At 46.7% G+C, this 22466-nt stretch overlaps 1 protein-coding gene across 3 annotated transcripts in view; it reads right to left on the bottom strand.

Moving 5' to 3' along the window:
- The window catches only part of LOC141051551 (piwi-like protein 1), an 87673-nt gene that overhangs the window by 4541 nt on the left and 60666 nt on the right, over positions 1-22466 (bottom strand). For all 3 annotated transcript variants that reach the window (XM_073548530.1, XM_073548528.1, XM_073548529.1), the window contains exons 9-18: positions 22281-22392; positions 12430-12550; positions 10874-10991; positions 10035-10149; positions 9517-9704; positions 9361-9433; positions 9080-9280; positions 8789-8892; positions 1852-1922; positions 1103-1256 (exon numbers count right to left, since the gene is read on the bottom strand). In XM_073548530.1, coding sequence (XP_073404631.1) covers positions 1103-1256; positions 1852-1922; positions 8789-8892; positions 9080-9280; positions 9361-9433; positions 9517-9704; positions 10035-10149; positions 10874-10991; positions 12430-12550; positions 22281-22392 — 1257 coding nt within the window. The remainder of the gene's footprint in view (positions 1-1102; positions 1257-1851; positions 1923-8788; positions 8893-9079; positions 9281-9360; positions 9434-9516; positions 9705-10034; positions 10150-10873; positions 10992-12429; positions 12551-22280; positions 22393-22466) is intronic.

The following is a 22466-nucleotide window of genomic DNA, read 5'->3' as shown; positions in this document are numbered from 1 at the left end:
GGTTTGGTTACCAACATGTAATTTATTAAAGTCCCCAACATCCAGGGTGTGAAATTTCTCCTCCTTTGGGTTCCTACGATTCGTACAAATGGAGGGAAGAATATTCTCTCGACTCCTAGGAAATTTCATGGCTATTTTCGGAAGGTAAGGTTATTTTAAGACCAGATCCTTCCTAGCTTCCAAAATCTGACAAGGCTTGGATATCACTGACCCTATGGGCTGAAGTCAACACTACCAGAATTACTATCATTAAATGTAAGATTTTATACAGATTACACCCCCCCCCAATGGATCAAAGAGGGGCTGGTTCACACCTCCACCACCGAGATCAGATCCCAAGGAAGAATCTTCAGACTAGGGATTGGCCTGGATCACATGCTTCTCACAAAATTACAATATCAGCAAAAAGTTAATTTATTTCACTTCTTCAATACAGAAAGTGAATCTCTGATATTCTATAGAGTCATTACACACAGAGTGATACATGTCACGTGTTTATCTCGGTTAATGTTGATGATTATGGCTGGGTCCCTGTAAGGACACAAACAATGAACAGTCTTTCCTCCAGGCCTCTGGAGCAGACGGGTATCTTCTGCCTATACATCTTTTAACATCTAGAGTTTGAAGTTTCTCTTCCTTCTGATTTTTTAGACTAGAGAAAAACGAAGGAAGGACTCTCTCTGCATCATTTCTAACAGGTCACAAAAACGTGCCACCATTTAAATAAAAACCATATAGAAGTTTGGTGTCGCTGTCATCGTCCTGACCTTGAGAATCACACTGTCAGGTCATTTTCACCGCACACAGCACGTTGTAAAAACAAAAAAAGATAAAAACTACAAAACTATGGCCGAATTTTTTTTTCCCCAAAATTTCCCCCCACATGGAATTATTTTCCGATTTATCAGTACACTTTATGGCACAATGAATGGCGTCATTCAACACTACAACTCATTCCGCAATGATCAAGTCCTGGTACGGCTTAGGTTGATGGAGAAATTTAGGGAAAAAAAAAAAAAAGTTTTTTTTAATACTAAAAAGTGCAAAAATTAATAAAGTCTGTCAGGAAACATAAGGGTTTGGGGCCACCTCTGAACCGCACCTGTAATTCTGTCCAGCAGACTTGATGCAGTCAATGATCTGTGGGATCTCGTAGTTCACTAAGGTTTTGAGCTGCCCGTCGCCTACACCGTCTCTGTAGATGATGATGCGTTGCGGCAGGTCTTTGTTCAACTTAGTCCACGCGTGCAGCGCCGCTAGAGGGAAAGAAAGGACAAAGAAAAGAAAAAAAAATCATGGCATCATGATAGACCAGTAAATAATGCCCCCCAATCATGGCATCATGATAGACCAGTAAATAATGCCCCCCATAGGTGCATTGAAATTCTTTTATAGGTCATCGACATTGGATGGGTGGGGATCAGACACCCCTGCATTAGATGTGTGCAATGCACAGCGCAGCTCCGTACACCATGTAGTGGCCGTTCTCAGTACTGCAGCTCGTATCACATTTAATTCAGCTGCAGTACCATGAATGGCCACTACATGGTGTACGGATACAGCCTGCTGCAAACGGATCTTGCACCAGTCTAACAGACACGGGAAAAAATCTTAGCAAATTTGCCTCGTGTGTTATAAACAAATGTGATATTTTTCCCCCACTATTTTCACAGCCACGGCATTTCCCGGAGAATCTGGTGGAGCAGGCACATTTACTAAAATGTGGTAGAAAATGGCATAAATTGTAGCACAAATCTACGCCGAGGTCTCCTGCACCAGACTCTGTTCAGTGAAAATCCGTCCAGATTTTTTTTTTTCTTTTAACAACTGGAACTTTTCTTTTTTGTTTACCTTGCATACAAAATTTCAGGCCATCGACAATCTCTTGTCTCTGATCCTGGACGACGCATCGGGAAAACCAGCTAAAATAGAAAGAAACATCAAAGAGTACTTAGGGATTTTTGTGTACTCACCGTAAAATCCTTTTCTCCGAGCCAATCAGTGGCGGACACAGACAGTGGGTGTTATGCTGCTTGCCACTAGGAGGACACTAAGTAAACACAGAAAAAAGTTAACTCCTCCTAACTACACCCTCTCGCTGGCTGGGAATTCCCCAGTTCGGAGAAAAAGCAGTAGGAGCATTAAACAAATGACAATAACCATAACTCTGTGAAAACCTAAGAATGCTACAGTTAGCCAATAGGCTGAACAGGGTGGGTGAAGTGTCCCCCAATGATTGGCTCGGAGAAAAGGATTTTACGGTGAGTACACAAAAATCCCTATTTCTCATACGCCTCATTGGGGGACACAGACAGTGGGATGTCTTAAAGCAGTTCCTGGGTGGGGAACATACAATTGCCAATACCCCATGCATCACTGACTCAACAATGTGGTACTGCCGATTGAAGGATGCGTCTGCCAAGAGCTGCATCCGCAGAGGCCTGAGAAAGAATTTGGTAATGTTTTGTAAAGGTATGCAGGCTGGACTAAGTCGCAGCCTTGCAGACCTGTTCTGCCGATGCCTGGTGCCGAATGGCCCAAGAGGCGCCCACTGAGCGGGTAGAATGCGCCTTAATCCCTGCTGGGACAGGTGTGTCCCTGACACGGTAGGATTCCTGATTAGCCAAGCAAATCCACCTGGCTAGCGTGGTTTTTGAAGCAGCTAGACGCTTCCTATGCCCCTGTGGAAGTATGAACAGGGCATTTTACTTGTGGAAGGGAGCCGTCCGCGAGATGTACCGTCTCAGAGCCCTAACCACATTCAGGGTGTGGAGGGCCCTCTCAATGCAATGGACTGGTGCTGGACAGAAGGAAGGCAAAACAATTTCTTCATTGAGATGAAAAGAAAACACGACTTTGGGCAGGAAAGACGGGGACGTCCTGAGAGCTGCTTTGTCCTGATCAAAATTCAGGAACGGAGGACGGCAGGACAGGGCCGCCAATTCCGAATCTCATCTGATTGATGTAATTACCGCTAGAAAGACCACCTTCCAAGAGAGAATAGCTAGTGGTACGTACTGCAGTGGTTTGAAAGGAGCTTCCTGTAAGGCTCCGAGAACCAAATTAAAGTCACATGATTTCAATGGCCCTTAATATAGGGAGGCGCAACATGGGAGACTCCCTGAATGAATGTCTTCACCTGAAGTTTGGTGGCAATTTTGTGTTGGAATAGCACTGACAAGGCTTAAATCTGGCCCTTGAGCGAGCTAAGCGCGTGACCTGACCTTAATCCAGATTGTAGAAATTCCAATATGGAAGGAATAGAAAACACCAGTGGGGATCGACCATGGTCCTTGCACCACGAGAAGAAGGTTCTCCAGGTGCGGTGATAAATGCGCATGGACACGGGCTTCCTAACATTAATCAGTGTAGATCACATCGGGAGAAAAACCAGCCTGTGCTAAAATCCAGGATTCAACGGCCACGCCGTCAAAGACAGGGCCCCAGAGTTCTGGTGGTAAATCGGGCCATGTGAGAGTAGATCCATGCGATCTGGAAGTCGCCAGGGAAGGTCTGCGACTAGTTGTATTAGTTCTGTGTACCATGGCAGGCGCGACCAATCTGGCATGACTAGGATCACTGGTACTCCCTCTGCTCTAATTTTCTTGATTACCCTCGGGAGCAAGGGAAGAGGGGGAAGAATGCACGGGAGCCGGAACCGGTGCCACGGCAGAACTAGGGTGTCCGTTCCGATGGCGTATTGATTGCGCGATCATGTAATGAATCGAGGTACCTTGTTTAGTCTTGAGGAAATAAGATCCACATCCGGAGTCCCCCAGCAATAGCAAATCTGCTGAAAAAACTTCCGGATGAAGAGACCACTCTCCTGAGGCAAGGCCTTGGCGACTGAGAAAATCCACCGCCCAATTGTCTACACCCGGGGTGTGGACTGTTGAGATAGGCGAATGGTTGGTCTCGGCCCAATGGAGGATGTGACTCAATTCGTGCATGGCCATCCTGTTCAGAGTACCCCCTTGACGGTTGATATACGCCACAGCCGTGGCGTTGTCGGATTGGATCCTGATGAGGTGACCTGCGAGGAGATGGTGGAAACGCAGTAGGACTTATCTGATCGCTCAAATGTCCAAGATGTTGATGGGGAGACGTGACTCTCGAATTAACCAACAACGCTGTGTAGTGTGGTGACGAAGAAAAAACCACACACCAGCCCAGAAGACTGGCGTCGATGGTCACCACCGACCATCGTACTGGGAGAAAGAACTTCCCTTATCTCAGGGAGGATTTCAGTGTCCCCCGGCTTGGGGGCTCGTCTGACCCGCAGGGACAGAAGGAACCGGCGGTCCAGGGAGAACGGGTTCTTGTCCCAAGTTAACAGCAACGCATGTTGTAAAGGGCAGAAATGGAACTGTGCGAATGGGACCACTCCCATCGCTGCCACCATCCTTCCGAGAACAATCATGCTGAAACGTACGGAGTGAGAAACCGGTCGGGAAAGAGTCCGTGCTGCCTGTTGTAAGGCTCGGGCCTTTTCCCGCGGGTTGGTCATTCTCCCTCCAGAAGTGTCCAAGATCATTTCCAAAAAGGAAATCTGCTGGACCGGTGTTGGGGAAGACCTTTTGAAGTTTATCTTCCGACCCAGGCGAGAAAGTGTATTTACTGTGATATCCACAGACTCCTCGCAGGCTGGAAGGGACAGACCCTTGATCAGCAGTCAGCAGGTCACCCAGAAACGGCAGTACCACCACTCCCCGAATGTGGAGAATGGCCATGACATCCGGCATGACCTTGGTATAGACCCTGGGGGAGGTGGCGAGTCCAAAGGGCAAGGCAACGAACTAGAAGTGTTCCTCTTGAATTGCAAAACGCAGGAACTGCTGGTGAGACGGGCAAATCTGGATGTGACAGTAAGCATCTTTGATACCGATGGATGATAGGGAATCTCCCTTTTACATGGAGGCGACAACCGATCGGAGGAATTCCATTCGGAATCGCCGTACCTTGACAAACTGATTTAACAGCTTGAAGTCCAGTATGAGCCACATCGTTCCTTACTTCTTTGGAAACACAAAGAAAAGTTTCGAAAAAGAAAAAAAATAAATCGCTGAACCATTTGTCTTGAGGGACCGGAAGGAAGACTCCGTCTCTTTGTGGTGCATGAAACGGCCCGAAGGAAGGCTGTGACTGAATGACAGCAGATGGCCGCCTACTTTATCGGTGTCTGCCAGATACCACAACAAGGCATTGAGTAGAGAATCTATGGGATCTGCTCCCCTAGATCCAGATGCTCATGGCCTGGGTTTCCAAGAGCGGTTAGGTCTGTAAGAGACCTGGGAACCTCTGTCTCCACGCGGGGACCGACCTGATCCGGAAGAAAAGGTTGTGGAGGACCAGCTGGAGCAGTTAGGAAAAGGTCGAAAAACAAGACAGCTGTTGATTCCAAAAATGGCCGGACAGCCCCGTGTTGGGGGTGGAACCTACTCTTCCCCCAGAAGTGTCAGAAATGAGCTGGTCTAGTTTTCCTCCAAACAGGCGACCAGTTTGATAGGGCAGAGAAGTCTTTGATCTCTTGGAAGTGGAATCTGCCCGCCAGTCACGTAGCCATAGGGCTCTTCTGATGGAGACTACATTAGTGGTTGCCTTAGCAGCGCAATTAGCGGCATCTAAAGAGGAGTCTACTACAAAATCTGCGTGAATTATCTGCTTGGCGACACTGGTTGTCCTTAGCCACTCACGTCGTCACGAAAGGGAAAAGAGCAGCTCCTGAAGCTCCAAAAAATGAACGGGCGAAGTAGCCAATTTGACGATCGGGAAGGGGGGGGTTCTGACTCAAGAGCCCTCAGAAACGGATCGAAGCGTTTTAGGAGCAAGACACAATACAGGAGGATCCACCGAGGGGGACTGTAACCAATCCTTCATTAGATCTGGAGCAAAGGGGTATTTAGCCTCGATAGGCTTTGAACCGTTTATGCGGTCGGTTCCTACATTTCTGGACAATGTTCAAAAACTCTGGATGGCAGGCAAATACCCTGCGTTCACGTTTAGTCTTCTGAAAGGAGAAAACGTGTACCGGAGCAGGAATATCCTCCTCATCCAACGTCAGAAAACTTGTTGACTGACTTTGTAAGAGAATCAAGCGACTCAGGACATTTGGGGGATTCTGAGGGACTGACGTGTCAGACTCGAATTCGGATTCATGTTCTCTGTGAACATTAGGAGAGCGAGAGGCAGAACTCGCCGATGCTGAAGCGCGAACGTGACTAGGGGACGCGTCATGGGTCCGCTTTCTAGAGACCGAGGATCCCCTGAACGAGCACGGCCCCTGCTGGTGGACGGTTCCCGGCGGTCGCCAAAGCCCTCCTCGGGTGGTAAAGACGCGTTCTGACTTAAAGAGGATTCCCGGAGGAAGTCTATAGCCTTGGTTAGTGACTCCAGAGACCGTGACAAGGACGCAGCCCACTCAGGGGAACTAAACGCAGGGAACACCTTGCAGCGGCGGATGGCAATTTAGCGCAAGCCGGGTCACAATCCGTGCATAGCGGATTAGTCTGGGCACTGAGAAAGACAGTCTTGTGGTACAAGCAGTAAAGAATGCAGTGTGCTTCTTATTAGCCCCCCATTTTGCCTCTTTAGATTGAGACATAGTGCCCATGAAAGGGTTACAAGCAGAGCCTGGGCTGCAGGGAATGTGCAGAGTAGGGGTTAAGCTTTGCTCTGAGGCAGATGCAGCTTACACTCGGTCCTGATGCTGTGTTCCTGGGAAGAATATCGGTGGCCCTGTAGCGTCACCAGGTGCTGTCCATCCATGTGCACACCCCCGCAGCAGTCACAGAGCCCGAGGGGCACAGAGGGGGTTAAGGACATGGCCCCCGCGACTAGCAGGGCACCTCTCGTACAGAACGAGAAGCGCCAAAGACGTGGGCTGTGGCGCTAACGGTGGGCGGCGCTAGGTAAATTGCGGCCTAGTTGGCCGAAAAGCCGGGGACCACATTTTTGGGCCTACCCGCGGCGAGCGCCGGGTGAAGGGGGGAAGCGGGGGGCCACGACGGGGCGCCGATATACCACCGCTGAGACTAGGTCAGCGCTTCTCCCAGGGACCAGGACCCGACCCCATACCTCCAATCCGGTGTTCGCGCCGGCTGTGCTGTCCAGGAGCCTGCAGATTTCATCCCACCTCAGATCCTGAGGTAAAAAAGCTCCCGGGCGATGTAGCAGAGCTGGAGGAGTTGTTAAAGGGGTATACCTCAATCGATCCACCCTATGGGCAGGGGGATGGAGAGGCTATGGGGCTGATTCAGGGCATCCGAAGCGCTCCACAAGTTCTTCTCCATGCTATCCGTGTGCTCCACGCTTGCCCTCGTATCCGTGCGGGGAGACCGGGACCATGAAGGAACAGTCACCCAGAAGAATCAGGTATGCCCCAGTCGTCGCAGGAAAGTGTATGGGGAGGTATACTCCGCGTGCTTGCCAGTTGTTGGTTTGGGGGAGAGCGGGCCTTTGAAAGGAACCGTCGCCCCTTTCACTTCGTTAATTAAAAAAAAAAAAATTTACAGAAAATTCAAAAATGAAAATAAAAATGGTGGGGTCTGAAACCAGACCCAAGTGCCTCCTACAGACACTAAGCAACAACTGGGGAATTCCCAGCCAGCGAGAGGGTGTATACTGCAGAGGAGGAGTTAACTTTTTTCTGTGTTTACTTAGTGTCCTCCTAGTGGCAAGCAGCATAACACCCACTGTGTGTCCCCCAATGAGGCGTAGGAAAAATCCTGAATTGCGACCTGAAAACATGCATGTTGTCATCAGTACATCTTCATTTGCACCATTCTCTGATCTTGTGCATAGTTAAAAAAAAAAAAAAAATAGAAAATATTATATGCAAGCTGAAGAGCCCGGCGTTGCCCTGGCATAGTAACCAACTGTGGATATTTATAAAAAATTATAATCATTTCCCCCCATCCAATAATCCAGTGCCCATATACCCATCATACACATCCTCCATCCCATAGTCCCGTGCCCATATACCCATCATACATATCCTCCATCCCATAGTCCAGTGCCCATATACCCATCATACACATCCTCCATCCCATAGTCCCGTGCCCATATACCCATCACACATCCTCCATCCCATAGTCCTGTGCCCATATACCCATCACACACATCCTCCATCCCATAGTCCTGTGCCCATATAGCCATCACACATATCCTCCATCCCATAGTCCTGTGCCCATATAGCCATCACACATATCCTCCATCCCATAGTCCTGTGCCCATATAGCCATCACACATATCCTCCATCCCATAGTCCTGTGCCCATATACCCATCATACATATCCTCCATCCCATAGTCCTGCGCCCATATACCCATCACACATATCCCTCCATCGCATAGTTTCATGCCCATATACCCATCATACATCCTCCATCTCATAGTCCCGTGCCCATATACCCATCACACATATCCTCCATCCCATAGTCCTGTGCCCATATACCCATCATACACATCCTCCATCCCATAGTCCCGTGCCCATATACCCATCACACGTATCCTCCATCCCATAGTTCCGTGCCCATATACCCATCACACATCCTCCATTCCATAGTCCCATGCCCATATACCCGTCATACACATCCTCCATCCCATAGTTCCATGCCCATATACCCATCATACATATCCACGATCCCATAGCCCAGAACAGCAGCACTGTGCATAAGTTTAGGCCACGTGAAGACACAGAAAAACATTAAAAACATTGAATGTAGTTCTCTGCATTAGCCGGAGTGAAGAGCCAGCAATGTATGAGGAACCTAGACGTAGCAGATACATTACCGAGTCATTTGCTTATTTGTGCTCGCGACAAAGCCAGCAATAGATCTCCTCCCTTGCAGGGTGTCGTGGTAGCAATCAATCCCAATGATTATTGTTTTTTCCAGCTGAGAAAGAAAAAAAAAAAAATACATTTTTCACTGGATTTTACCATGCATGAATTACACTCCCTGCCCCTCAGCCCCCACCGGGGGGTTATCGCCACATGGAAGGGGTCAAGCTTCCCTGCTCCTCGCCACATGGGGGAGAGGAGCCAAGACCCCTTGCCATGTATATGTGTTAGGACGCAAGTACCGGCATCTCCACGGACCACAGCTCTCCTCCTAACTTGCAGTTCATCTGTAAGGCGATTTTGGTGCAGACGGAGAGGACAGTCTGGGGTTTGCTCAAGGTCCTGGCGACGACACACTGACTGGGGATGGGGAAGTCCACGCACAGGTGCTTCTTGATGGCGTCATACTTCATCTTATTATTGCTGGACAGGATACAGACGACCTGGAGAGCAGAGACAGATCATGGCGACATTTCGGACATTCTTGCTGGTTACATCTCCACCCAGTCCAATATCTCCTCACCATCTCTGTGCGGTCCGTAACGTTCTGCTGGAAGGCCTGCAAATATCCTCCCACCGTGTCCTCGACTTCAACCCTTTAGAAAAGACAAAAACAAAACGTTACGGTGTAAGATCTGCAAAACGCGAGCCCCTCGGCTGAGCCCCCCCCGAGTCTCACATCACCGCCCGGTTCATCTTGATGCGCAGTTGCTGTGTGATTTTGAACATGTTCTGCAGAAGAGTGTTCGCCGCATCGTAATTTCTCCGGGTGTAAAAGAGCAGCCAATTATTCAGATCCAGGGTGCTGAGCAGGACGGGACCCCTCAGCTCTCGCGACCAGTCAGCAAACTGTGGATCATATACTGCCTGCAAATCAGAAATCACAAATTACACACCTCAGTGCAGGATCTCCGGGAGGTCGTCACCCGGATTCTCAGCAACCTGAATTACGTGCCAGATCTGTGTAAAGCAGTGGGCAACCAAGAATCAATCTGAGAACACTGTAGAAATTATACCATTTTCTTCTCACTTTCAGTGCAATTTATTATTAATCCTTCAAAACTACACCTCATCCCGCAAAATACAAGCCCTCCTGTGGCGAAGAAGATGAAAATAATAAAAGAAAAAAATAGTGTGGGGGGGGGGTGGGGGGAATGGAAAGGTGTCGCGGTGCGCTCACTCTACTTAACTACTCACAGTTTTGTCTTTTTGCAGGATTCTTTCCGGAGGTGCGATTCTCCCTTCGAACTGTAGCAGTTCGGTATCAAAATTCAGCCCCCAGTCACGTAGCTCTTTCTGTACACTCTCGTCCCTAAAGAGAGGAGAAAAATACAATCTCCGGACTCATCACTATTGTGTGGTGAATGGAAGGAGCCCAATAAGTGTCTTGAATGCAGATCCTCTATTGGGACCGTATCCATCCCTAGAACAGGACCCCACTGCCGATCCTCTATTGGGACATATCCATCTCTAGAACAGGACCCCACTGTCAGGAATGGAAAAGTGGCCATTGCTTCTATTGGATCCAGCAGCTTTAGGGCCCACAAGAGAAGCCATACCTCAGTATAGTGCTTTCCCATCTCAGAATGCATCGCTTCTTCTGGAGGTGTGGTCCCCAGAGGAAGCAGTGGTGAAACATGTATTTGGTTAGGTAAGCATTAAACTGTGGTCAGGCATCTCTGGTTTTATTTTTATCTCATTGGGCAAGGTCTCCCTTGCATTTGTAGTCAAGCAGCAAGAAAAACAATAGAGGAATGTCTCCGATCTACTGTTCTCATGAGGCTGAAGGGTCGACATCACAGAAATTCCAGCTTATATGAGCTGTTCGGTCATGTGCCAATCATACTGACAGCTGAGGTTGCTACGAGGAGCCTCCATAATGAGTGTGTTTGCTATGCCTGAGGCACTCACCACCTCAATGGAGAACCAATTTGGAAACCACAAACTCAAACATGGCTTCTAACCAAACTTATCTTGCCCTATAGAAGACACAGATCAGAGGCAGACGGCCCTTACCAGCCACCATGGCTACTCACTTGTGAATGTATTTGAGGAACTTCCCAACTTGCCGCTCCCTCTGTTCTGGTGGCAAGCGGGTGTGAACGGCCAGATCTTTCATGACGTTGAAGTCGTTTCTCATTCTGTCGGTCAGACCTGTGTTATAAGGGAGAAGCGGTAAGAGATGAGAATACGAGCGGCTGCCTCCTGGTGAGGAGCCCCGGGGGGCATTACTGGGACCGGCGTATTTCAGACGGCGATCCCTAGCGATCTGCAAGATACCAGCCATACAGCGGACAGGGCAGACCTAATCATTCCGGTATAACAGGTCCCATCATTTTATTTAGCAGAAAACTAACAAAATAGGCCGAATCCTAGATGGAGTTTATTGCCTAAAACCACACAGGAGGAAAATTTATTTTCCTGGCGCGGTGTCTGTGGGGTGGGAGCAGGGCGGTCCGAGCACAGGATCGGAAACATTATTGTCCATGTCAGTCTGATTATGGCGATGCCAAACGTCAATTTTTTTTTCCCGTCAAATAGAAAAAATGATCAGATTATTGTAAAGAAAAAATGTTTTGCTTTATTCCCATTTTCTGAGATCTGTAACATTTGTATTTTTCTGTTGATGAGGCTCTTTTTTCATGTGGAAGCGGATTATATTTATATCAGTTTTGTGTACATACGATGCTTTGATTGCTTATTAAATGTTTTAATTTTTTTCATTTTTTTAGGGAGGTGAGGTGATCAAAAAAAAAAAATGGATTCTGACTTTTTTCTCTTAATGGCATTCACCAATCAGGTTAATTATTTCCATGTTTAAATAGATCAGAGTTTTACAAACGTGACATTAGCAAGTGTATTTTTTTCTGTTTTAACACGGTAAAATGGGGACAATAAGAATTTTATATATTCTTTTAATTCTTTATATATTTCTAAAAACAATTTTCCTTTAATTTTCTACATTACTTTAAAAAGTTTATTAGGGAATTTCAACCAACAATCACTTGTACTATACCACAGTACTGCAGTATATTGTGAAAATCACATCGCGGGAAGCCAAAGGGATAGGGAACGAGCATGCGTTCTGTTTAATGCTACTGTCGGAGATTGACAGCGGCATTTAAATGGTTAACAGCTGCAACAGGAACACAACAGGACGGCCACGACTGTCAGACAGATGCCGGCTATATAATCTAGCCGGCATCTACAGTGTGTGGCGGGAGCACAGCTTCTCATTCCCCTTATGTGAAGACCCCTTCCCAGGTCATTATTTTTGGGAAGGCATTAATACTGCACTCCCACCACCTTCTTGAGCTCTGCTTTAGGCTGTTTTCACACATGACATTATTGGTCCGTGCACACCCTGCGATGTCCAGACCGGCAATGCGTCAAACTTGTACATGTCTACAGTTAGCTGAGCCCAAGACCGGAGGCCCACAGCCAATGCGGACAGAGCAGTCAGCACTTGGACCAAGAATGTTGGACAGACAAATCCAGCCTTATGGCTATTTAGCTACCATTTACAATTACAGAGGTAACTGCGGCGTGGTCAGCGAGCACTGCTAGTAACCCGGCCGGGGCTTGCGCTCACCTGTTAGGTTACATAACTCTGGCACCAGTATGATGGCTCCGTCTGTGGCTCCCGGCTTGGGTCTCCGGGGAATGTTCACGACTAGCGGCTGGCTCAGGTCTTTCACTTGTTCATTGTATTGCTGAGGGCGATGCAAATAAATAGCAGGACGATGAAGGTCTCGGTTATTTAAACTTTGTCCAAGTCACCAGCAAATAATAAAAGGAGGGGATCACCCATAAGCAAAATTCTTAAAAAAGAAAAAAAAAAATTTAATTCTCTCTATTGCTTCATTTTCAGCTCCCGTTGTGACCGTGTACACAGCCAGGACAGCACCGCTCCATGCACGGTGTAATGGGGACACGAGACGAAACAAAAAGAAGATTTTGGGCACTTACCGTAAAATCCTCTCTCTGAGCCATCTCTGGAGACACAGGGAGGAGGAGGGAAGATCAGCGGGTGCCCTGGTCCACTAGCCAAAACCACATGAACCAGGGCACATCCCACCGAACGACCGCTCTACTTTCCCGATGTGCGTAATACTACTCATAACACAGGGTGAGGGGTAAAACAGTGTGGCGATGCTTTACTGAACCACAAAAACTGGCAGACACCACGTAGAACAGTCCAAGCAAAATACCCAAGATGGAGTCTCACCCTTGTGCTGACTCACCGGGATTAAGATTAAAGCAGCTGGGATTCTCAGCTTCCAAGCCCGGTATCACAGAGAGGAGGTGTCGACTAGTTTAGGAAGATGACAGTCCATTTAGGTACAAGACCAGTTGACCAGAGGGTCACAGCCTGGCTTCTCCTAATATCTCCATGGAGCCAGGTGACTAGTGGGTCCCATTCCTGGCTTTCAGAAACGTATCTATGGGGCTCAGGTGACCGGTGTGTCGAAATCCTGACTACCCCAAACATATCCATGGTTCAGCGATTGTCAATGGAGCAGATCTGTATTCTTTCAGTAGAGGCCATGGTTCTCTAAGCTGACATTCTGAAGAATATCATATCTTGGTCCCTCATGATGGAGCCATGATGCCCTGGCTGTTGTCCTGTAGAGAGTTTCTGGTTCTTTGGATCTCTGGATGTATATCTGTCTGTGAAGGTGTATCTTATAGAGGCGCATATATCTTCTTTTTATAGTTAAAAACTGTCCTTCAAATCAGCACCAAGAGGTAAAGGGGAAGAATGGTGACGAGATCAACTTGCACTGTTTAATTATTTAATTTATTTGCATAGTTTTCCCTCCTGTGTTTTGCAGGTCAGCAAGCTAGCTGGTCTGGACAATGTGTAATCAACATATCAACAAACATCATTGTTCAATTATCATGCGTTTCTAGTCATCAAGGATAACACCACAATATGTTACATCAAATGTCAACTTTTAAGTCACTATTACAGGCTTATACAACAAGAGTCTGTTTTCTTGACGAACCAGAAAGAAACAAACTCAAAAGTCAACATATAAACAGTCAATGAATAAAATGCTGTGTCATAAAACTCATTGGGGAACACAGGAAAGCATGAGGGTATGCTGCTACCACTAGGCAGAAATAAAAAAAAGACAACTCCTCCCAGTCAGGCTACACCCACCCAGAGAAGGCCAGACACAGGTCCGTGTTCAGACCAGTCTCTACCATCTTGTGTTTTTCCAATGATTTCCCTTTTTCTTTCAGATACAGCTTGTAACAGTGTGTAAATTATCACCGTTTTTTCCACCTAGGGGATAGAGAGAACAGTGTGGCGCCATGCACATCGTCCCCTCTCTAGACCGAGGCGGGACTCTCTTCCCCCTAACACTTCACGAGTGTCTCGTGACGGATCATGGCAGACAGTCCTGCTTTTCACCCCCAGTGATCCCCCCACTCCTCATCCAGGGTTGACACCATTTTCTGCACCGTCTGGGACCACGACTGTGTGGGAAGGACCACATACCCTTTTCAGCAACCCCCACTCACTTGGGGGCTCCCGATGCAGTCTTCATAACTATGAAGTATGAGTCGGGACCACATCTGAAAACAGGTTCCCCCTCTTTCCAGTCACTCTTCATGGCGGCAAGGGCTCCACAGGATCAAGGGAAAATGTTGTTAAAAGTCGTGGCACAGGCGTCCTCCTGCTGGATAGCACCCAAGTTTATTCAAGTCCCTTCTCTGCCTTGTTTTTTTCCCAAAGATAGCTCCCCATTTATTCTCGTCCCACAAAGCCATTTCCAAATTTAGGTCCCAGCTTCATCCTAGTTCTATTCTCCAATTAGGCCATGCCCCTTGGCCAGTCACGGAAACTTCCTTGCGTCTTTTTTCCCCCGGCTAATCGCGTAAGTTTTTACTCTTTCCAGCACAGGCTCACCACTAGGTCTACAGAAAATCTCTTTCCAACACCATAGAGTTTATGGACCTATCATTCCAATACCATAGAGACTACAGGACATCTCTCTCAAGGGACATCCCACTCCAAAACCATAGTTTATAGGTTAATTTTATTGCTCCCCTCATAGTAAGACTACTAGTGTCTTTATGGAATTGGTCCCTGCACTGACTGCAGCAACCCAAACATGAAAGTGTCTCTGGAACCCCCCTCCACCAGGGATAACAGCGTACCCACTCCTCCGAGTAGGTTGCCTCCCGATCTTAAGAAGTAGAGACCTGACCAAGGCATCTTAGTCAGTGGCAGAGGTCTCCATGCATTGGACTAATAAATCCTTCGCCCTGCAGCTCTGATCAATTTCCCACATGACTCAGAATCATGCAGTGATGACAGATCTCACATAGGTCCAGGAAGCAGGCTTACTCCAGCTCCATGACTGGATCCCCTTTGCTCCCTTCATTATCTGGGATTACTGTCATGTCTTGCTCCTCTTTCCCAGAGGCAACCCCAGGATCGGACACGTTCCCCAATTCACTTTGATCTAGACATGACTGTGTAGGAAGGAAGATGTTGCCAATCCAGCGACTCCTTCACCCGGGGGCTCCCGATACAGTCTTCAGAACTGTGAAGAAAAAGTTGAGACCACGTCTGGAAACTGGTACTCCGGTCTTCCTCAGTCACTCTTCAGGGCGGCTGGTGATCTCCAAGCTACAAGACATGTTGGACAGCTAGATGACAGCTGTCAAGCAGCCTCTCAGAGTCAGGGAAGACAGACCTTCTGTGCAGCCCTATGCTCCCAGCGGGGGTTTCCATCATGCTGAATCTGGTGGAGTGTCCCCACAGAACTGAGAACTTTCAGGAAAATGTATGCAGTTCAGGTAACATTCTGAGATCTTTTTTCCTGCGGCCCTGTCTGAGGGATCTCTCAGGTACCCCTGCAGCATTTGGTGGCCGGTCAGTCAGATTCCCAGTTCCTCGCAAGGCGCACCTGCCTATGTTATACACAGGAGCCGCACATGGGACAAGTCCACAGATCCACAAGGGATGTGCTGTAACCCGTTAGAGTAGTACACATCCCTGACTTATTCAGACAGCGCTTCTACGGGCAATAGTCTGTCATGTGTTTCCTTGCCTCTGTTATTTAATGATACAGTACATATGCAGAACTTTAGTGAATCACACCCACCAGCCTCCCTGAGCTCATCTATGGAGTGATTACCTATGTGTAAACTGTCTGGCATTCTATCCACTCTCTGCACTATGCAAGAATCCCCAACTTCCATGCCAGAGCTATCAGCTATACAGCGGTCACCCTTTTTTTCTATGGATAAAACTCACCAGGTGCTCCACCAGTTCCACAACCATGAAAAGGGAGCAGTTACCTATATTAACCACCACCCGGCACTCTGTCCACTATCCATAGCGTGTCATACTACCCCCTTATCTGTAGCTATAATGCATTTGCCCAAGCCGCCAACTGTCTAGTGCTCGATCCACTATCCACAGTCTGTTTATTGTCGGCACCTTTTTTGTGTCCTCAGAAACAGATCACGTTGAGTCTTCAATAAGTTCCAGATATGGCCCCCTGGACGAAGCATTTCATTGCGAAACGTGCATCGGGTGTGGGGGGTCCCCAGTCATCATTTTTATGGTACAATACCTTTTATTATGTACTCCATTATTTGAAACTGTTTGTTGTCCTCTGTATCAAATCAATCAATCAAATCAAATTTATTATCGCCAAGTACATATTACATATATACAAGGAATTCTTTGTGGCAAAGAGGCAACATAATATATAACAACAGATACAACAAGTAACATCTAACAAGACAGATACAGTATATAGTCTACACATGACGATTTAATTGTTGAACAGAGAGTGGATAGAAGCTGTTCATATGGCGGTTGGTGCTGCATTTGGGGACTCTGAAGCGACGTCCTGAAGGGAGTAGTTGGAATGAGGAGTGTCCCGGGTGAGAGGGATCGGATGAAATTTTCAATGCGTGGGATCGAATACTCTTATCATAAAGATCCTGGATTTTAGACAGGGGGGAACCTATAATTCTCTCTGCTGTTCTGAAAGTCCTTTGTAAGCGGAGTTTGTCATGCGCAGTGGCTCCCCCATACCAGACTATCAGAGAGGAACAAATCACAGATCTGATGACAGCATTAAAGAATAAGATCAGCAGATTCTTAGACAAACCATATCTTTTCAGCTGACGCAGGAAGAACATCCTCTGTTGTGCTTTTCTTATAACAGCATCCACGTTTTTCCCCCATTTAAGATCATGAGAGATGATAACACCAAGGAATTTGGTCTCTGTGACCCTAAGAACCACTTCGTCATGGATGTAGATTGGAAGTATCTCATGTTGATCTTTCCTAAAATCCACAACCATCTCAGCAGTTTTTTTAGTGTTGAGTACAAGATTATTGGCTTTACACCAGTCACATATTCTTTCCACCTCACTCCGATACAAGTCTTCAGCATTTCCCCTGATGAGACCAATCAGTGTCATATCATCGGCAAATTTCAAGATTTTTACTGAGTCTGCTGAAGAGATGCAATCATTCGTATAGAGAGAAAACAGTAACGGGGACAAAACACACCCCTGAGGTGCCCCGATGTTTGTGACCAAGGTGTCCGAAGTGAATGGTCCAACTTTTACACTCTGTATCCTGGCTGTCAGGAAGTTATAAATCCACAAGCATAAGTTAAGAGGGACTCCAAGAGCTACCATTTTCTTATGAAGTAAATTCGGATCAATGGTATTGAACGCTGAGCTAAAGTCCATGAAAAGAATCCGGACATATGAGTATATCCAACATACTTTCTTTGCATGCCTAACTGACAGCACTGCATTTACCAATAGCCTTTTTTTCCCCACTTGGCAACCTTGCCTTTTATGTATTTAAACATGGATGTGAAGCTGACAGCTCTGTATGAACATACAAACTGTCATACCGTATAATCGTTGCTATACACCTTTTACATTATATGTTTTTTTCTTTGACATGTGTATAATAGATAGTAACAATTACTGCATTCTATGATTACCCTTATCCCCTTCCTGGGATCTCAATACATGCATGGGGATTCTATGTGAATATGGTATCTTAATTCTGGGAGTATTTGCTAATGTTTATATACTACCTGGGTGTACCCATCTTCCTCTTGTAAACCTGCAGTGCTCTCTCCGTTTTATATTGTTTTTAATGTATTGAAAAAAACTTTACACTTTTTAACTATTCACTCCCTGGCCATTTGTAAAGTCCCTCTTGTTTTTGGTGTTTTTAGGTTTCTTTACGGCTATAATATAGGATAATTAGTTGGTGAAGTTACAGAAATGGTACTACAGTCTAGATGGAATTACAGACAAGGTTAGAGCCAGAAAACAGGTCGCTGTTCATCAACGAAATGGCTCCCCCTAATCCCACTGATACTGTATCCTTTTTTCAGTGGTCCTCGTTCATTATTTTTTGGTACGTTGCCCCACACCATTGCCCCCAGACTCAACACAGGCTCCCCTAATCAATCCACAATTGGTTCGAAACCGCCAGCTATCTCTGCACTTGGGTCGCAGGATCTGTGTTTAGGACTGTGTTTTACCACTATTGGACAGGTAGGACTCTCCCTATCTGTCCAGGTTCCTGTACAAAGTTTCCCTCTGGGCTCCCACAACGAAGTTGTTGATCCTAGCGGACCGAAGCCCCTAAAAAAGTGATTAACGCTGGTTCTTTCTTTCTCCCTACGGTTGTCATTAGGTTAATCTGTTAAGGGGACTCAGCTAAGAATACTTATCTCTGGTTTCACGTAACTGCATGCAGTTATTCGCCTTTTTTCCTTCCTTTCAGGGGCATCACCTGTCTTGGACTGTGACGGACTGTTTCCATATGCCTCAACATGAAGCACCTGATTTCGCAGCCTGGGCCAGCCATACTAGACAAGGACCTCATTAAGGCTGTGCCTCTTGACGAATCTCATTCGCCGAGAGAACTTCGCCCATCAAGATGTGAGAGTTCATCCTTAAGCTGGTTCTTTTCTGCTTCAACATGACCAGTAGTTTTCCATTTCCAGAGACAGGTAAGGATCTTCTCTTCAGAGCCTTTCTTTCAGAGCCTTCCATTAAGACGGGCGCTCATTACTGCTCCCTTGTAGGCGTTAGCATGCCTATTTCACCTAGGTGTGGAATTTTACCATGGAAAGACCTTGGCGCCCATGGTGAAAGAGTCCTCGATCTTTCTTGTGATCTTGTCTCTTCGGTGTCCATCTCCCTGCCCCTTCCCCTCTTCTTCAGCGTGCTCACCAAATTCAGGTGACACGATGGTCCGTCCCTAGATCGTACCTTAGTTTCTCTCCCCCCTCGGATGAAGCATCTCTGACCGGGAGGAGCCAATTACATTGCTAATTCCTTTGCGAGGCCATCGATTTCCTGTAAAAAAAAAGTTTAAAATAATAAAGCAACAATATACATTACCCGTCCGGCGCTCAGTCACGTTCCACAGCGTAAATCCATCTCGGGGGTTAATCAGTTTACAGGCAGAGCGCTGCTAATACAGCCTCTCCGACTGTAAACTATTGGGGAATGAATGGAAGCAGAGCAAAGACTTAGTGAAGAGCAGTGACGTCACCGCTAGTTACTGAGCATGCGCCGGCTGCTTCCATTCACTCCCCAGTAGTTTACATTCGGGAACGACTGTGTTAGCAGCGCTCCGCCTGTAAACTGATTAACCCCCGAGATGGATTTACGCCGTGGGATGTGACTGAGCCCGGACGGGTAATGTATATTGTTGCTTTATTATCGATGGCGTCGCAAAGGAATTAGCAGTGTAATAAAGATTTAAACAATGAGTGTGTTGTATTCTTTCATTAAATTACTTTATTCTTATTGTGTGTTTATTTAACCCTTGAGTAACTACGATTAGTAATGGAGAGGTGTCTTATTGACACCTCTCCATTACTAATCCGGGCTTAATGTCACCTTACAATAGCAAGGTGACATTAACCCCTTATTACCCCACTTTCCACCGCTACAGGACAAATGGGAAGAACCGGGCAACAATCCAGAATAGGCGCATCTAATAGATGCGCCTTTTCTGGGCAGCTGGGGGCCTTCTGTTTTTAGGCTGTGGGGGGCCCAAGATCAGTGGCCCCTTACCAGCCTGAGAATATCAGCCCTCAGCTGTTAGCATTGGTCAGGTTGGTTGTCAAAAATAGGGGGGACCCTACGCCATTTTTTAATTTATTTAAATAATTTTAAAAACAGCGTGGGGACCCCTCTATTCTTGAGAACCAACCATGATGAAGCTGACAGATGAGGGCTGAAGCCCCCACCATTCGTCTGGTTGGTTCACAAACTGAGGGGGACCCCACGACGGGTTTTCATTCATTCTTCTCTCCTGCTCTCTGTTGCCAGCAGAGCAGGAGAGAATAATGACAGCCGCGGTCAGCTCCTACCACCGGGAACAGCGCTTACTGTAGTGCTTCTTCCCGGCGGCCGTCCGTGTGGTCCTGATGCGGCTCACGTGCGGCAAATGGTTGCCACACGGAGGTACCACGTGTCCACACGGATAGCTCCGGTACCATTTTTTCCGGTATCGGAATTATCTGGATGTGTGAAACTGTTCTAAGGCAGTTACTTCCCTTCCTTCTCTAGGTACATCATACCTCTTTCCTCCCATCTTCTGGAGTGGCCTATTTTCAATCAGCATCTTTCCAGGATCAGAGTGAGGTAAAGACCTATTCCACTTAGGATCACAACAGTCGGAGCTTCATGGGCTGTTAGGTTGCTTCCTCATCTTCAGTCCACACCTTCTCCTAGTGCTACACGGTTCTCACCTATTCTTTAGCGATTGCCAATCTTACATTTTTGAGTACCTGTCACTTCCCACCCTAGGGACTGTTTTAGGATGTCCCATGATTTACTGTCTCTGCCCAAAGAAGCAATAGAGAAAAGAAGATTTTGGGTACTTTCCATAAAATCTTTTTCTCTGAGCCTTCACTGGGGGACACAGCACCCATTGCTCCCTGTTTGAGCCATTGTTGGTTCAATTTAGGGTAATCTCCTTTATTAATAATAAAGTTTATTTCTATAGCTCCTACATATTCCGCAGCACTTTACATTTCAGAGGGGAATAGAACAGACGATAGACATTACAGCATAACAATAATCACATAGATCATAACAGATACCAAGAGGAATGAGGGCCCTGCTCGCAAGCTTACAGTCTATGAGGAAAGAGGTAGACAGGAAAGGTGGGTGGTAACAATTGCCCTGATTGTTTGGGCCAGCCATAATGTTAAGTGTGTAACAGTACAGACTCAGAGGGCTAATGGATGCATAAAGCATGTGGGAACATGATGCAGGGAACCTGGTTATGGTAAAACTTTTGGCTGTGCCACAGAGGGATAGATTAGCTTAATGTGTTGAGGCGGTAGGCCAGTCTGAATAAATGCGTTTTCAGGGCACGCTTAAAATTGTGGGGATTGGGGACTAATCGTATTGACCTGGGAAGTGCATTCCAAAGAATTGGCGTAGCACGTGTAAAGTCTTGGAGACGGGAGTGGGAGGTTCTGATTATTGAGGATGCTAACCTCAGGTCATCAGCAGAACGGAGGGCGCGGGTAGGGTGGTAGATTGAAACAAGGGAGGAGATGTAGGGTGGTGCTGAGCCATGGAGGGCTTTGTGGGTGAGGGTAATAAGTTTGTATTGGATTCTGGAGTGGATGGGTAGCCAGGGTAAGGACTGGCACAAGGTAGAGGCATCGGTGTAACGATTGGTGAGAAATATGATCCTGGCTGCAGCATTCAAGACAGATTGGAGGGGGGAGAGTTTGGTAAGACCGTAAGGGAGACCAATTAGAAGACAGTTACAATAGTCGAGACGAGAATGAATAAGAGAAACAGTAAGTTTTTGCTGAGTCAAAGTAAGAAAAGGTCGAATTCTAGAAATGTTTTTGAGGTGCAGATAACAAGAGCGAGCCAGTGATCGAATGTGGGGGGCAAAGGAAAGCTCGGAGTCACGTATGACCCCAAGACAGCGGGCATGTTGCTGGGGAGTAATAGTGGAACCACACCTTTAACTCCTTTCCCACTGCTTTCTCACAAACTGTTTGGCTCTCTCCCAGCTGGTGGGTATATATTTCTGGGGAGGAGTAAGCCTTTATTCTGCCTAGTGTCAGCAGCTTACACCCGTGGCTTCGTGTCCCTCAATGAAGGTTCTGAGAAACAGATTTTACGGTGAGTACCCAAAGTCTTGCTTTGTACACAGTCGCAACGGGAGCTGAAAACAGCAATCGATGTTGGTATCAGGTGTCCACCCACTCCAAGGATAAATCAATTTGAGTTGTGAACAATCTAAGGTTTTGTTTTTTTTTAAGAATTTTTTTCTATCTAATGTATTTAACGAGAAAATTAAAAAAACAAAAAAAAAACGAAAACACATTTCCTGAGTTTTCGCGCTCAAGGCTTCCAGATCTCATTAATCCTAGCAGGTCTTACGTTCTTATAGTAGTCCACAAAGCTGATCTCGCTTCCGTCTGCCTTCTTGAAGGTAGACTCTGGAGTCATGTGCCAGGCGATCTCGTCTATACGGTAGGTTTTATTGTTGTACCTGCACAAAAAGCAGTGTTGATTAGTGAAATTAAAAATTCAGTACAGATTAAGTGATCAAATAATCTTAATTTC

Source organism: Dendrobates tinctorius, unplaced genomic scaffold (genome assembly GCF_039654945.1).
Source record: "Dendrobates tinctorius isolate UK_male_01 unplaced genomic scaffold, ASM3965494v1 ptg000157l, whole genome shotgun sequence".
In the NCBI taxonomy this organism is placed as follows: Eukaryota; Metazoa; Chordata; class Amphibia; order Anura; family Dendrobatidae; genus Dendrobates; species Dendrobates tinctorius.
This window is presented reverse-complemented; position numbering and strand designations above follow the sequence as displayed.